General features: G+C 33.9%; 1 protein-coding gene and 1 long non-coding RNA gene across 3 annotated transcripts in view; one reads left to right on the top strand and one right to left on the bottom strand.

Moving 5' to 3' along the window:
• The window catches only part of znf512b (zinc finger protein 512B), a 95,864-nt gene that overhangs the window by 12,286 nt on the left and 67,925 nt on the right, over window positions 1-15,653 (bottom strand). For both annotated transcript variants that reach the window (XM_089124382.1, XM_039669952.2), the window contains exon 10: window positions 5,231-5,320. In XM_089124382.1, coding sequence (XP_088980508.1) covers window positions 5,231-5,320 — 90 coding nt within the window. The remainder of the gene's footprint in view (window positions 1-5,230; window positions 5,321-15,653) is intronic.
• LOC120460897 (uncharacterized) lies at window positions 7,731-8,421 on the top strand. The gene is made up of 2 exons (XR_016148202.1): window positions 7,731-7,889; window positions 8,193-8,421. It is a non-coding gene; the product is annotated as an uncharacterized LOC120460897 (long non-coding RNA).

Genomic DNA, 15,653 nt, shown 5'->3' with positions numbered 1-15,653 from the left:
CAGTGTTTGAAAACATCAGCAGAGGAAATGAGGCATCTAAACAGGACTCTAGAAACCGCAACACAGCACCCGAGGGTGAACGCTAAGCCCGAGACGCAAAAACTCACACACCATTAAAGCTAATACCCAAAGGCACACGAAACACAGAGAGATCCATACAATGTGTGATTACCTGACTATATCAGCCAGTAGCTCTCGCCTGGTTTCCCACTGAAGCTACGCAGGGAGACGTCCTGGGAAAAACTAGGCTTATGCCGAGCACACACTGCACGACTTTCATAGCCACAGAAACAAAGATGTACAACGATTGACAAATTGTATGGTTGATAAACTAGTTGTCCTTACAAACCAGCTATTCGACCACTATAAACAATCCTCGTCAGAGAATCGTGACTCACTGAATCGAAATACTGTAGAATTGAATCATGAAGAATTTTACGACCTCCAAAAGGAATGTGGCCACGTGCGCAAGAGAGAGACAATGGAAGACAGAAACACTCTTTAAAACAGACTTTGCTACATCAATCACAGACTAACTGATCTATAAATGAACATGCATCATAGCATCGTGTAAATGAATTACTGTCTTGTGTACGATTATGTATGGTATGTATTTTATTATACAACCAGCTACCGGTCAATGTAACATCACCCCTATCATGCCTCATACCAAATTAATCCTCATTTAAAGACTCACACTTTGATGTACATCACCTTCTCTTAGAATGCAATGTGGATTTGTTATATCTATTTGAGCATGAATGAACAGTCCAAGCACGCTGGGGACAAAGACCATAAATCAACTAAGAGCCACTTTCCCTTAGCCTGACTTCTTGTCTGAATATGAGTCTGAAACTCCTCCGTAGAGCTTTGATTATGAGGCGTGTCTTAACCGAACCAGAAAAAAAAAACTCTGCACTGAATTGGATGGTCGGTAGACCTACAACCAATCAGAGCAATGCAGTAAGGCAACTAATTTGCATTCAGTTGTCTACTACATAACTTATTTATTTTAGAAGTAAAATAACAAGTGTTGCTTCTTTCACTTGGTCCTTCATGAGTGCGACCAAAGGAGAAACCACAACGACCACAGGCTTTTCATTACGTCCCATCTTCTTAGCGACCGTCAGAGCCAGCTGATAAGGTACTTTTGCAGAATCATGTAGGAAGGACGGCAAAAAAATCTTTCCGATCGACAAATGCCTTGATTGCAGTTTTCTGTTCGTCTATTAATTTGAATGTGCTGTCGATTAATTTTAAAAACGGATGCGAAAGCGGAATCTATACATCTCAATTCTCCAGCTGCAGTCATCTCTCAGGGAAACGTTAAGCGCTCTTTGATAACGTGTCGATTATGTCCCTGCATATCACCTGTCCATCATCGTATAAAACCCGCCCTGGCAATTTGATTGGCCCGTTTTTTGCCAGATCATAATTACTCCTCGATGGATCGAGTCCAGACCGACCTTCCCGACCAAAAAATGTTGTGGGCGGGGTTCGGGCTGGCATCCAGGCTAACTTTCCCTCTCAGACATGTCACCTTTCTTATTGGTCAGTCAACCCTTAGGCTGTGTGTCCACCAAAGTGTTTTTTTCACGTGCCTGGTGTATGTTTTCAATTGTTTTCAATGAGAGCGCCGCGTTTTTTAAGCGTGACGAGGGGCTGAGCGTTTTTTTTTTTCACGCTCAAGCGCTGAGCGCTCAGCGTTTTTTACTGGTCGTCGAGAGTTGAAGATTTTTTAACTTTGGATAAAGGTGGATCACTGTCACTTCTTATCCAGCTGTCCAATCACAGTGGAGGAGGGGCGGGACTAAACCACACTGACCAACTTTCACAACATTCTTTCTGTACAACGACATCAACTAGCAGAGCTAACTGCAGAAAATGGATGAAAAATTATTTTTTAGTATGAAACAAATTATCTGCGAAATCAGTTACAAGTAAACTGTGCTGCGGATATTCTGTATCATAGCAACAAAGCGTCTCAATGGAAAAAAAACGCTGGGCTGCCAAAACGCTCCAAAAAGCACAGCGTCTTCAGCAGAGGGTCTGGCGTTTTCAGCTGGCTAAAAACTCTTCGGTGAACACATGGTCTTAGGGGTTGGATCTTTCTCAGGCTGTATTAGAGAGAGTCCACATGGGACCTCCCTCTCTTAGTTTTTCATCCAGCTGCAAACACTGTTTCTGGTGATACTGGGGATATTTTTTATATGTTTATGCTGCATGAGTAAATATATCTGCAATATATTACACATGTAGTACCATAATTGATCACATATACATCTATATATCATGAAGTGTATTACTGAATACAAAATTACATACATTATGATATATTAGTAAATATATTGTCACACATTTTTCAATATATGAATAGAGGTAAATCCTTATGTTTTATACAACATATTGTAATTTATTAAAACAATATACTATTCTAAATATATTGTAGGGAAATATATTTTCTTTTCGTAAGGGTCAAGCAGGATGACTTCAAATATATTTTAAGATATCTTTAGATAGATAGATAGATAGATAGATAGATAGATAGATAGATAGATAGATAGATAGATAGATAGATAGATAGATAGATAGATAGATAGATAGATAGATAGATAGATAGATAGATAGATAGATAGATAGATAGATAGATAGAGTAGATAGAGTTTATATTAATGGATAGACAAAAAAAAAAACAGAAAAAAAACACGTTGTATATAGGTTGTAAATTGATTTGTATTTCAGTGAGTGAAATAAGTATTTGATCCCCAAGCAAAACATCATTTAGTACTTGGTGGAGAAACCCTTGTTGTTAAGCACAGAGGTAAGACGTTTCTTGTAGTTGGTCACAGGAGGTTTGCGTCCAAGATTTGATGGTACATGGCCCCGTCCATCAGCCACTCAACATGGTGAAATAGTCCTTTTACCCTTAGCAGAGAAACGGTCCCAGGGCATAATGTTTCCACCTCCGTGCTTGACTGTAGGGATGGTGTTCTTGGGGTCATAGTCAGCATTTCTCTTCTTCCAAACAAGCTGCCATTAGGAGTCCTTTCTTAACCCTCAGGTGCTCTTCGGTCATTTCTGACCAAAAAATGTTCTGTTTTGAAATTTTAAAAATCACAGCTTCATCGGAATGTTACGAAACTTGGGGACTTTTATGGCATTATATATGTGAACACACAAAAAAAATTGAGGTCATGATTCAAGCAATTTAAGTGGTCGTAAAAAAAATAGTCACACTTGTGGTCTTTGGTCAAAAATGACCCTATAGGAAATGAATGGGAAATTGTAAAAAAAAAGAGAAAAAAAAATTGTGAATATTTGTTTTTTATAATTTTTTTTTTTTATAAGAAATAGTTTTTGAGATTGTATCAGCTATATATGCAAATCCACCACCAAAAAAAAAAAAAAAAAAATGTGTTCATAAACAGCTGGGGAATTCACATGCCTCTCCATAGACAGCTGTACATGCCATCTAGTGGTTACACCATGATTCTATGCTTTTTCTCTATACTGTAACCAGATGGTGCTAATTTTCTTAAAAAAAAATATTTGTTTTCTGAAGGCCTAGACTCTATATTAAACTAAAGTACTGCATTCATATTTTTTTGAAAATAATAATATATATATATATATATATATATTTCCATGGCAAAAATAAACCATAAATATTGCATAAATATTAATAAATTAAATTAAATTGTCTCAAAATACTAAATTAAAAAGAATAAATATTATAGAACAAAAATAAATTGCATTGGTTTTACTGGGATGGAGAAAGTTTAATTTTTTAGGTGTCTGGTCACTTTTGACCGGGAAGATAACAAGTGTGACTCCGAAACGAAGAGCACCTGAGGGTTAAAGTGACAGGACTAATCTGTGTTTCACATGGGCACAATCAATCTGCAGGAGGCAGAATTCTTGCTGGTTGTAGGGGATCAAATACTTATTTCACTCGATCAAATGCTAATAAATTTATAACGGTTGATGTTCTGTCTCTATCCGTTAAGATAAACCTACCATGAAAATAATAGACCCTTCATTTAAGTGGGCAAATTTACAAAACCATCAGTGGATCAAATGATTATTTTCTCCACTGTGGATGGATAGATTGATAGATGGATGAATAAATGGATGGGTGGATGGATATATAGATACCAAAACTGATGCACACGCTTGACGTTCTCTTCCAGTCTAAGTGGGTAGTCCTTGGCTAGAATAATCAGGCCTAGACCATATGCTGATTCTCACATGTTTGGCTCAGTCAATCTATTCAGCACCTGGCTCAAATAACAAAATCACAGGCTCAAATGCACATTCTCATTAATGTTTCATACTGTTTCTGAGACATTTGCTTGTGCATAATTTAACACATTTCTTTGGAAATATTGTTTGCAGCTAATGCTTGAGCTTGGCAGATGGAGCTTATATCCTCATGGCCCTCTTTAACCAGTTTTTCTCTCTCATGTTTTTACACTAAACCTCACAAGGGTCACAAGGGACGCCATCATCATTACGGGATGTGCCGATCCTATTCAGATGTTGGCGAATTTGACTGGAAAAAACAGATGAACTTTACTCATAAAGCAGATTACCATGATTTGCTGTGAAGAAAGATTACTGGCAGGAACTGTGTTAATAGCTTAGGAATGCTGAGGAAATTATTACAGTGGAGAAATAAGGCTGGAGAACAGGAGACACTCATTGCAGCTAAAATGCAGCTTGAAGACTGTTTTAAAAGGCATTATTAGACCTTTTCCCATATGTGCAGTTAATGGTTAGAGCCTAATGGATGCTTTAGGTCTTAAAGTGGAGCTGGAGTTTGGAGATGGTGTCAGATATAATAGAGATTAGCGGCCGATGTGGACGTAGGGCAGCCACTGTACAAACACAGCGCCACTAGTTCATTAAAAGTATTAAATATGTCTACTTCTGTTGGTTCACATTAAAAGCACATTTCATATGGGCTATATATTACACTATGGTTTTAGCATGTGATTTTTTTTGCCTGTGGACAGAAATATTCTCCCAAAACAAGTGAAAAGAACGAACCTCACACACTTCCAGAGACTGACATTTTCATGTATATACAGAAAAGAAAATGCCATTTTTATTTTTAATCATATCTTTTCATCGATTTTTTTGACATCTAGGAGATGAGCTGTATTATATATCTGGAGATGAATTCTTATAAACAAGATCAAGTCAAATGGGCTGTGGCGCTGTCGCTTACCTTAGTGTGGTCAGCCATGCTGTGGTAATCGAGTCCAGCTTTGGATCGGAACTGTTTCTGACACTGCTGACATTTGAGGGCGTCCCGCAGCTACAAGAAAAAACACCACAGTTTATGATGTCAGCATCAAATATCATGAAATCATGGGTTCTAAATGTGACATATATATTTCACATACCAATTATACATGACTTGTGAACTGCGAAAGTCATTTGTAGGTTTACTAACATGAAAATGATCTAAATATTCCCTACCAGCCCCACACAGCAACTTTGACAATATTTGATTGATTTTGTTTGGTAAAGAGAGAGAGAGGGAGAGTTATCAAGCATGCACTCTCAGAAAAAAGGTACAAAAGCTGTCACTGGGGCTGTACCTTTTCAAAATGTAAACTTTTGTCCATTTTAGGTGTTAATATGTACATTTTAGGTGTTAATAAGTACATTTTAGGTGTTAATGAGTACACTTTAGGTGTTAATAAGTACATTTTAGGCGCTAATAAGTACATTTTTAGGTGTTACTGTAATATGTACATTTTAGGTGTTAATATTTATATATTTTAGGTGATAATATGTACATTTTAAGTGTTAATATGTACATTTTAGGTGCTAATATGTACATTTTAAGTGTTAATATGTACATTTTAGGAGCTAATATATACATTTTAGGTCCTAATATGTCCATTTCATGAGCTAATATGTACATTTTAGGTGGTAATATGTACATTTTAGTTACTAATATGTACATTTTAGGTGTTAATATGTACATTTTAGGTGCTGATATGTACATTTTAGGTGTTAATATGTACATTTTAAGTGGTAATATGTACATTTAAGGTGTTAATATGTACATTTTAGGTGTTAATAAGTACATTTTAGGTGTTAATAAGTACACTTTAGGTGTTAATAAGTACATTTTAGGTGTTACTGTAATATGTACATTTTAGGTGTTAATATTTATATATTTTAGGTGCTAATATGTACATTTTAAGTGTTAATATGTACATTTTAGGTGCTAATATGTACATTTTAAGTGTTAATATATGTACATTTTAAGTGTTAATATGTACATTTTAGGAGCTAATATATACATTTTAGGTCCTAATATGTCCATTTCATGAGCTAATATGTACATTTTAGGTGGTAATATGTACATTTTAGTTACTAATATGTACATTTTAGGTGTTAATATGCACATTTTAGGTGCTGATATGTACATTTTAGGTGTTAATATGTACATTTAAAGTGGTAATATGTACCACTAAGGTACCAGTATGCAGCCTTTGGGTACAAAAGTGTACCTTTTGAAAAGGCACAGCCAGAGTGACAGCTTTTGTACCTTTTTTTTCTTGTGTGTGTGTGTGTGTGTGTGTGTCTGTGTGTACTTGTCTACCTATCTAAGAGGGGACTTTGGTGTCGTTACACACTCACTAACAGGGGACCGCCGAGGGAAGTGGGGACATTTTTCAAGTCCCCTGTTAGCTATGCCTTAAAACATGTTAAAATCAACTAAAAAACGCTCTGGTGATTTTTTTTAACTTTTGACCAAGTGGGGACTAACACATGTGTGTGTGTTTAAGCCCATACTCAGCAGCGCTCCTGTAGGCTGGAGCAGGAACTGCAGTGGCCCATTAACACACGTCGTTCACACTTCTCTATTGTCTGAATGGCTGGCTGTCCCAAAGCCTCTGAGACTGTAGAGCTGCTTAGTTAAGGTACTTTCAGTAAATTTAATAACCCCACGCTACACTGTAAAAACGAACTTTTTGGTGTAGTAATATATATTAAATGAATCATCATAATTTTTACTTAATAAAATTAAAATTCAATGTGAACTAGAATTTTCTAAGTAAAATTTTAAATATCTACGCGTTTAATTCATGTAATAAATTAACTGGTTGGAAAGAGTAAATCTTATTATATATTTTCTTGTAATATTTAAACGTTTTATAGTCCCTTCACATAAACATAGTAATTTTAAGTAAATTTTAATAGAAAAGCATAGCGCGTTTGAATCCGCACATGCGCGTTTGGACAAGTCTAACTGCGCACTTTGGATCTGAGACGAGACGAATTGGCGGGCTGCTGCGTGGCTGCTTTCTGTCGTGTTTGAGGTAAGTTTGTCTTTCTGTTTTACATTTAATAAAACATGAGTCTGTGTGGGTTTTGATTGATGATTCTTGTTTATTTGACTCAATAAACATTAATGCTCACCTTACAACATGGCCTCATATTAGTGCAACGCGTGTGGGTTATCCATAACAGTATACTGTATCGTTAACCCCTTTTCACTTCCTAACGTTAACGTACATTATTTATATTGAATCGGAAGTTTTCAATAGTTTTATAGATTCACAAAGTGAATCGAACGAAATTCAGGAGAAGTTTTTGTCCAAGTCCATTTTCTTCCTGTTTTCGGTCGAACTAGATAACTAAGGATCGCGCACGCAAACTCGAACTAGATGACTAAGGATCGCGCACGCAAACTCGAACTAGATAACTAAGGATCGCGCACGCAAACTCGATAATCGACTACTGTGGATTTCGACCAAAAACAGGAAGAAAATGGACTTGGACAAAAACTACGATAAAACCTGTTGGAAAGCATCTTTTACAGCGATTTTTGTGTGAGCATATCAGTGAACACCCCAGACCACTCGGTGAGTTTCACGTCTTTGTAAACTAAAGTTTTATGCTTTTTAATGAATGATTGTTCGAGTGCACCTATGCTTTCATTATAAAGGTGGGGGGGGTGCTAACACAGAATCCAAAAATTCTCGTGACCGGAGCATCTGTCTAAAAAACAATCTTAACCATTCTATTTCATCAGGGACGATCTTACAACAGGGCTTTAATTGTAAAATACCGAACTTGTCCTTTAATGCAAGTCAAATAAAATAATTTAAGCCATTATATTTTTGTTTCTCAAAAGAATTATATTTTTTCTTCTAAATTGTATGCAGGAGGACAGCGGCAGTGACATCACTCAGCACAGCATTAAAATACTGGTCGTTCGTGGTGCTGATGGAGAAGATCCAATCGATGTATCCATCCTTTTTGAAGGGAAGGAAATGCTGGAAGCAGCAATACCGTAAAGACAGTTTTACTGAATGCACCTGTGTCAAGAGATGACTGAATGTCCATTCTTGTATGAACATTTTTGATGACTGAAAAATAAACTGTTTAATTGAATTTTAGTTGTGTGATTTGTGAAAAATATTGAGAAAATGATTATTTATTTATGTTCATGATTATTTATAAAAAAGAAATTATCAATGTTTAAATGTTTAAATATGTAGTAAATGAAAATCTCAACAAAAAAACTTAAATAATATCTACTTATTTTACTTTATTAAATGGTAAGATTTACTTAAAAAATTTCATAAAAGCAAGCTTCCTAATTTAAAAACAATAAATAAACTTTACTTAATTACTTTAAATAGATATAGCTTCTAAATGAAATGTAAATGGGTATTTTTTACTTAATTTCTTCATGAGAGTTTTGTTCAATACTAAGTAGATTTTACTTGATAATGGCACGCGAGTTGTACTTAATATTATAGCAGTAAAATTTACTTAAAATTTACTTGTGCAAATTGTTACGAGGATTTTATTAAGTAAATCTTACAAGTAGTTTTTTTCAGTGTAGTAATCATTAGTTAAGCAATAGTAAATGCTTAACTAATGAAAATACAATTATTAAAACACATTATAGATATGCTTTTAAAACAATATTAAAGAATTTATAGCTTTATAGCTGTCTTTATAAATTGCTGATTATTGGTTTAAAAGCATATCTATAATGTGTTTTAATCATTTTAATTCCATGCTTTATTAATGAACAATTTATGATTTCTAAATGAAGTATAGCATTATAAACCATAATAATAAACCAATATAAAGTTATTTAGGAGTTGTCAGTGGTTTATAAGATCACTTAGAAAGTGAGTAAATGATTAATAAACTATTTCAATGTGCATTCATGTATCTTATTATTCAGACATATAGTAATAGTTACTTAGTGTGTAAATACATTTTTAACATGTATTTCTACTGTAATCCAAGGTTAATTCAGGTAGTTATCAACCATTTAGTAGTGGTCAGCAGTGTTGGGAGTAATGCATTACAAAAGTAATACATTACTGTAACATATTAGTTTTTGCTGTAACGCAGTAGTGTAAGGCATTACTAATCAATTTTCAGTAATATTTTACTCGTTACATGTTCAGTGAGGCTTGTATTACAGTTGTATTACAGTGTATTGTCTGCTTTTACTTCTTAAAGGCAACAGAATGTGTGAAAGTTTTAAAGCAGTCTTTTAGTGCCAGTTCAGAGCGGTCGCGTCTGTAACATTGTTTTTTCCTCATAAATGCGAACACGAAAACTAAAATAAAATGAATATTTTAAGTTCTATGGAGACTGGAGAGCCAACCCTTCCTCATCTGATTTGCGCAGTGTAATTAACAGAATTACAAAAAATATATTTTGCCTCCTATTTTTTTTCACGCATGAATATGTGTCTTTTCCCTAATATTAAAAATAAAACATAGACTGATATTTGTCTAATGTCTGGAGTCCTTTAAGGAAGTAGCCTATATACGTTTCAATACATGTATTTTCTGAGAATTTTTATTTCAAGTTTTGACTGCAAATGTCATGTCCATAATGCTGGACTTCCCCAATTTTCAATAATTTATCCTCAACTAGTTTTGTGGTTAACTTCAAATGTTAACTTCAAATAATACTAATAGCCTAATTTAAAGATAAGGCAGCATTGGATCTGGACGGTAAGGAGAATAACGCTGGGAGTTGGAAGAGGTGCGTCGCGATTCTGTAGGGTCGTGGATCTGAGTCGTGTGGCGAATGGCGATTTCGGTTTCATATTGCATATCGTTACAGCCCAAAAGTTACGTTCTACTTAGTTATTTTGGTGAAAGTAACTCAAAAGTAATACATGAGTAATGTAACGCATTACAATTCTGAGACAGTAATATTGTAATGTAATGAATTACTTTTAAATAACAGTAACAAGTAATACCTAATGTATTACAGTTTGGAAGTAACTTGCACAACACTGGTGGTCAGTTTACTATTTTGTGAGCTCATCTAAAGTGAGGACCTGTTATGCCTTGTAACGCATTTATAAAAGAGATTTCAAAGGCTCAGTTAAATATTTGTATGTTCTTTTATGTTCAAAGTGTTGTGTTTGTTTCCTTTTTCTGTTTAGAAGAGAACTGAGCCTTTAAATCTAATTTATGAATGCTTTACAAGATATAACTATTCCTCACTTTAGATGAGCTGCCAAAAAAAGTTAACTGACCACTACTAAATGCTTAACTTCTTGCATTTACTACATTTAAATACACTTAAGTGATCTCATGAATCACTGACAACTCCTAAATAACTGGTTTGTAAATAATGTTATTCTTCATTAGGAAATTATAAATTGATCATTAATAAAGTATGAAAATACAATGATTAAACACAATATTATGCTTCTAAATAAAGAATAAAGCATTTACACAAGAATAGAGCATTTATAGCTGTATTTATAAACTTCTTATTAATGTCTATTAATTCTTTATAAATTACAGATAAACTATTTACTAATGATTAACTAATGATTAATAGCATGCAGTTATTATGAAGTGCCCAGCGGCAACAGTTCGAAAGCAGAGGCGAGAATACGCCTCTTATCATTCATAATATTATTTTTTTCTTATTTAACGCTCTCTCTTCATAGATACTGTCTATGCTTGGTTATAGCAGTCCCTAACAATTTACTTGCCATTGTTACTTTTCTTAATAATTTTGTCTGTACCTCAGTAGCAATTCCATACTAACAAATAATACAGAATATCATAACACTTTCGATGAAATTCCTATAAAACATCAGAAGCTTTATGTTGTGGACAATACAGGAAAGTTATTGCTTTAAAAAATTAATTCTCTGTTGTGGCTTTATACTTACAGTATATGATTGGTCCACATATCCCATTTAAGCTTATTGCCTACTGATAAGTTGTATTTGACAAATATACAAATAGTTGTATTTGACTATATTTTACATTTTACAAGCAGTTTTGACTGATATGTGTGCACTGTAAAACAATTATTGTTGGTTTAACTTAAAAAATGAAGTTACCTGGTTGCCTTGAAACTTTACGTTCATTGAAATTGAAAAATTGACTTAATACAATGAAGGAGATTGATTTTATAATCAGAAACTCAAAATATTATGTTATCTGAACCACATACATTATCTAAGTTGATTTGACAGAAGAAACAACGTTATGATAACAAATCATGATTTTTTTTTTTTACAGTGTATATTACTTTAGTTTGAAAATTACTTCAATTATCTTTTTAACAGTTAACTGGTTTCAATCTTATTTATGGAACAGAAAGTTTTTGTTCAAGATAGGTCATTTCTTCTGTTCTGTCGCTCACCTCCACAGGGATCGATCTCGGCGCCCTCCCTTTACTCGTTCTACATGCTACCATTGGGTTCTATATTTTAATAAGACATGGTGTTTCCTTCCATTCTTATGCTGAAGACACCAAAATATATACACCTATTGAGAGAAATGATCCGTCTGCTTCCATTTCTCTTTTATTATGCTAAGATGAGGTTACATCTTTGCTTGCAAAAAAATTGTGTCTTTAAATGAACACAAAACTGCAACAAAAAAGCAACCTGTAATAGCAGCTGCAAATGGGGCCTTATTTATCACTCAGAAAGAATTAGCGTTAAACACATTTACACAAACTCTAGACACAGAAGGATCATATGTTCCCCACATCACACCAGGATATTTCACTCAAAATTGTGAAATATTTCACTCATTAAGTGTTTGATTTACTCATTCAACTGATGTTCAAAACAACTGTGTAGTTACAGTGCTGCAAAAAATGCAGACATGTTTCTTTATAAAATAGCAGACACAATACCACTGATATTGAAAAAAAAAGATCTAAATCAACTTCTAGGTTTGGGTGAAGTGAGAGGGTCACAAAGACAGAACTAAAAACCTAATTTGTCAAATAAACTCTAAAAATAAAAGATATTCAAGACTGTGGTGTAAATAATTGCATGATCTGACCATAACTCATACTATCCTTGATTTTCTAACTTAGGACATTTCCTTTGTGTGTGATTACACCCACACTAATTAACATATCAATGCAGGATGGCTTGAAGGTGTCTAGGTGAAGTGGCCTGAGTGCTTACAAATACAGCTACCAATGTTCAAGTATCTGTGCAACTTCTCAAATAAACTACAATAAACTAGAGAAAACGTTGGGATTTACCCTTCCAAATTTATTTTGTAATGTTTTCTTTTGTAAAAATGTATTTAAAAAATAAATAAATACAAGAATTAGACTATCTACTGTTAACTGCAGTACAGTACAGTAATACCATTTTGAAATATAATCTGAATTAAAAACAAAACAAAAAAAACAATTATATTTAACTAAACACCTCCACAAGTGTTTGTGTTAGTCTCAGTTTAATCACCAATTTAATCTAGACAAAAGGGGAAAATTAGGAATAATTTTGTGCAGTATTGTAAACATGGATAATGTAACAAACTGCAGTTAACAGTAGATAGTCTAATTCTTGTATTTATTTATTTTTTTAAATACATTTTTACAAAAGAAAACATTACAAAATAAATTTGGAAGGGTAAATCCCAGCATTTTCTCTAGTTTATTGTAGTTTATTTGAGAAGTTGCACAGATACTTGAACATTGGTAGCTGTATTTGTAAGCGCTCAGGCCACTTCACCTAGACACCTTCCAGCCATGCTGCATTGATATGTTAATTAGTGTGGGGGAGGGCGATGTAATCAAACACAAAGGAAATGTCCTCAGTTAGAAAATCAAGGATAGTATGAGTTATGGTCAGATCATCCAATTATTTATACCACAGTCTTGAATATCTTTTATTTTTAGAGTTTATTTGACAAATTAGGTTTTTAGTTCTGTCTCTGTGACCCTCTCACTTCACCCAAACCTAGAAGTTGATTTAGATCTTTTTTTTTCAATATCAGTGGTATTGTGTCTGCTATTTTATAAAGAAACATGTCTGCATTTTTTTGCAGCATGGTAACTACACAGTTGTTTTGAACATCAGTTGAATGAGTAAATCAAACACTTAATGAGTGAAATATTTCACAATTTTGAGTGAAATGTCCTGGTGTGATGTGGGGAACATATGATCCTTCTGTGTCTAGAGTTTGTGTAAATGTGTTTAACACTAATTCTTTCTGAGTGATAAATAAGGCCCCATTTGCAGCTGCTATTACAGGTTGCTTTTTTGTTGTTGTTTTTCTTTTTAGAGTTGTATTAATGCATTCAGTGACTATCTTCCAAACTACATATTTCACTTCGACACAACACTGCTAAAACTCTGAACATAATACAACATTGAACAACTTCTCAAAACTCTTCACTCAGTGATCACACGATCAGTCTTGGCTAAACTAAGATCTTTCGATTTACATGAATTGATTTCTGGCAAACAAAACTTGATTTACTGTACAGGCACATGCTTACATATTATTTCCAAGACTGTTATTTAAGTTCAAAACTTATCAACACAAAAATGAATAAGATATTTCTACCGTATTTCACACTGAAACATATTCTGAATCTAAAAAAAAAAAAACTGAAAAATTAAGAAGTAACTAAACACATACACAAGTCTTAGTCTTTCATGTAAACATGAACCATGTAAAATGCTTGACATTCTGTCCCCCTCACTTTTGAAATGATTGCTACGCCCCTGATTCCACATCCCCCCACACTCATTTACATTTCAATGCAGGATGGCTTTTTGAAGGTGTTTTAGGTAAACTGGTCTGAGCGCTTACAAATACAGCTACCAATGTTCAAGTATCTGTGCAACTTCTCAAATAAAAACTAGATGCAGTTGATAAACTAGATGCAGTTACGGAAGATATTTATCACGTTTTGAAGGCCCATCTAAAAGCACACCTAATCCCGCATAGATCTGAATGCAGAGAAGCTCCTCAAAGCGATGCTGGTGGTCTTAAAATTATCAGTGGGGAAAACAATCACCTCAGTTTTGTGTTCATTTAAAGACACAATTTTTTTGCAAGCCAAGATGTAACCTCATCTTAGCATAATAAAAGAGAAATGGAAGCAGACGGATCATTTCTCTCAATAGGTGTATATGCGTATATTGTGGTGTCTTCAGCATAAGAATGGAAGGCAACACCATGTCTTATTAAAATATAGAACCCAATGGTAGCATGTAGAACGAGTAAAGGGAGGGCGCCGAGATCGATCCCTGTGGAGGTGAGCGACAGAACAGAAGAAATGACCTATCCTGAACAAAAACTTTCTGTTCCATAAATAAGATTGAAACCAGTTAACAGTTAAAAAGATAATTGAAGTAATTTTCAAACTAAAGCAGTGTTCATTTTGACAACAAATTTTGATTTAGTTTTAGTCTTTTGACTAAAATGCCATTTAGTTTGTCATATTTTAGTCATCTGAATTGTTTTAGTCTAGTTTTAGTCAACGAAATCAATATGATTTTAGCAGCCTGGTCTCATTGTTAATACGTAGGTATTTTAAGTTTTTTGCAAAGATAGAAAACATACTTTTTTGTACGTTTGGATAGATGCTGAAATGTATAATATATACGTATTTGCAACATTTAAAAGTAACATTATTATGTTTTTACAGCTACAAAACGTTAAGTATTTACGTATATTCTATGTCATAAAGATATCTGTATATATCCCTTTTTACCATTTTATGTAAGATCCCGTAACCCTAATCCCAAACCTAAACATAACTACACTGTAAACGATTTCTGTTGTTTTCACAGGATTATACAGTTTTTGTCAACAGTTTCTTACTGTATAATCTATGTACAGTAAGTTACAGTAGAATTTAGTTGTTTTCACAGTATTATTTTGTTTTTTCAACAATTATGTACTGTGCACACAGTTGACAGTATGTTACTGTAGAATTTCAATGCATTCTGGAAAAATTATCAGTTACTGTTAATCTAAATACAGCAGTGCAAACTGACCGCGAAAAACTCGACACACAGTTCCACGGGTAAAATTGCTAGACCTCTAATGTTATTATTCTTACATTAAAAAAAAAGAAATGTAGCACTGGGCCAGTGACCATTAACAGCCTTAATTCAGTGTGCATGAGAGCGCATTTGAATTTTGAAAGAGTTTGTCGTGTCAGTGGTGCCGCTGTCTTTTCTGCCGACCAGGAACTTCTTCATCTGGTAAGTAATAATTATTATGGATTCTTGCTATAACTTTAAAGTTATATAGAATAGCTGACCACAATTTCTGTATTCAATTTAATCTATTCTAGACATTTTACTATAAGATGTACAATTTGACACTCTTCAATGTAACCTAGGGACA

Source organism: Pimephales promelas, chromosome 20 (genome assembly GCF_988280905.1).
Source record: "Pimephales promelas chromosome 20, fPimPro1.hap1.1, whole genome shotgun sequence".
NCBI lineage: Eukaryota > Metazoa > Chordata > Actinopteri > Cypriniformes > Leuciscidae > Pimephales > Pimephales promelas.
Note: the sequence above shows the minus strand (reverse complement) of the source record. Positions and strands in the feature narration are given on the sequence as shown.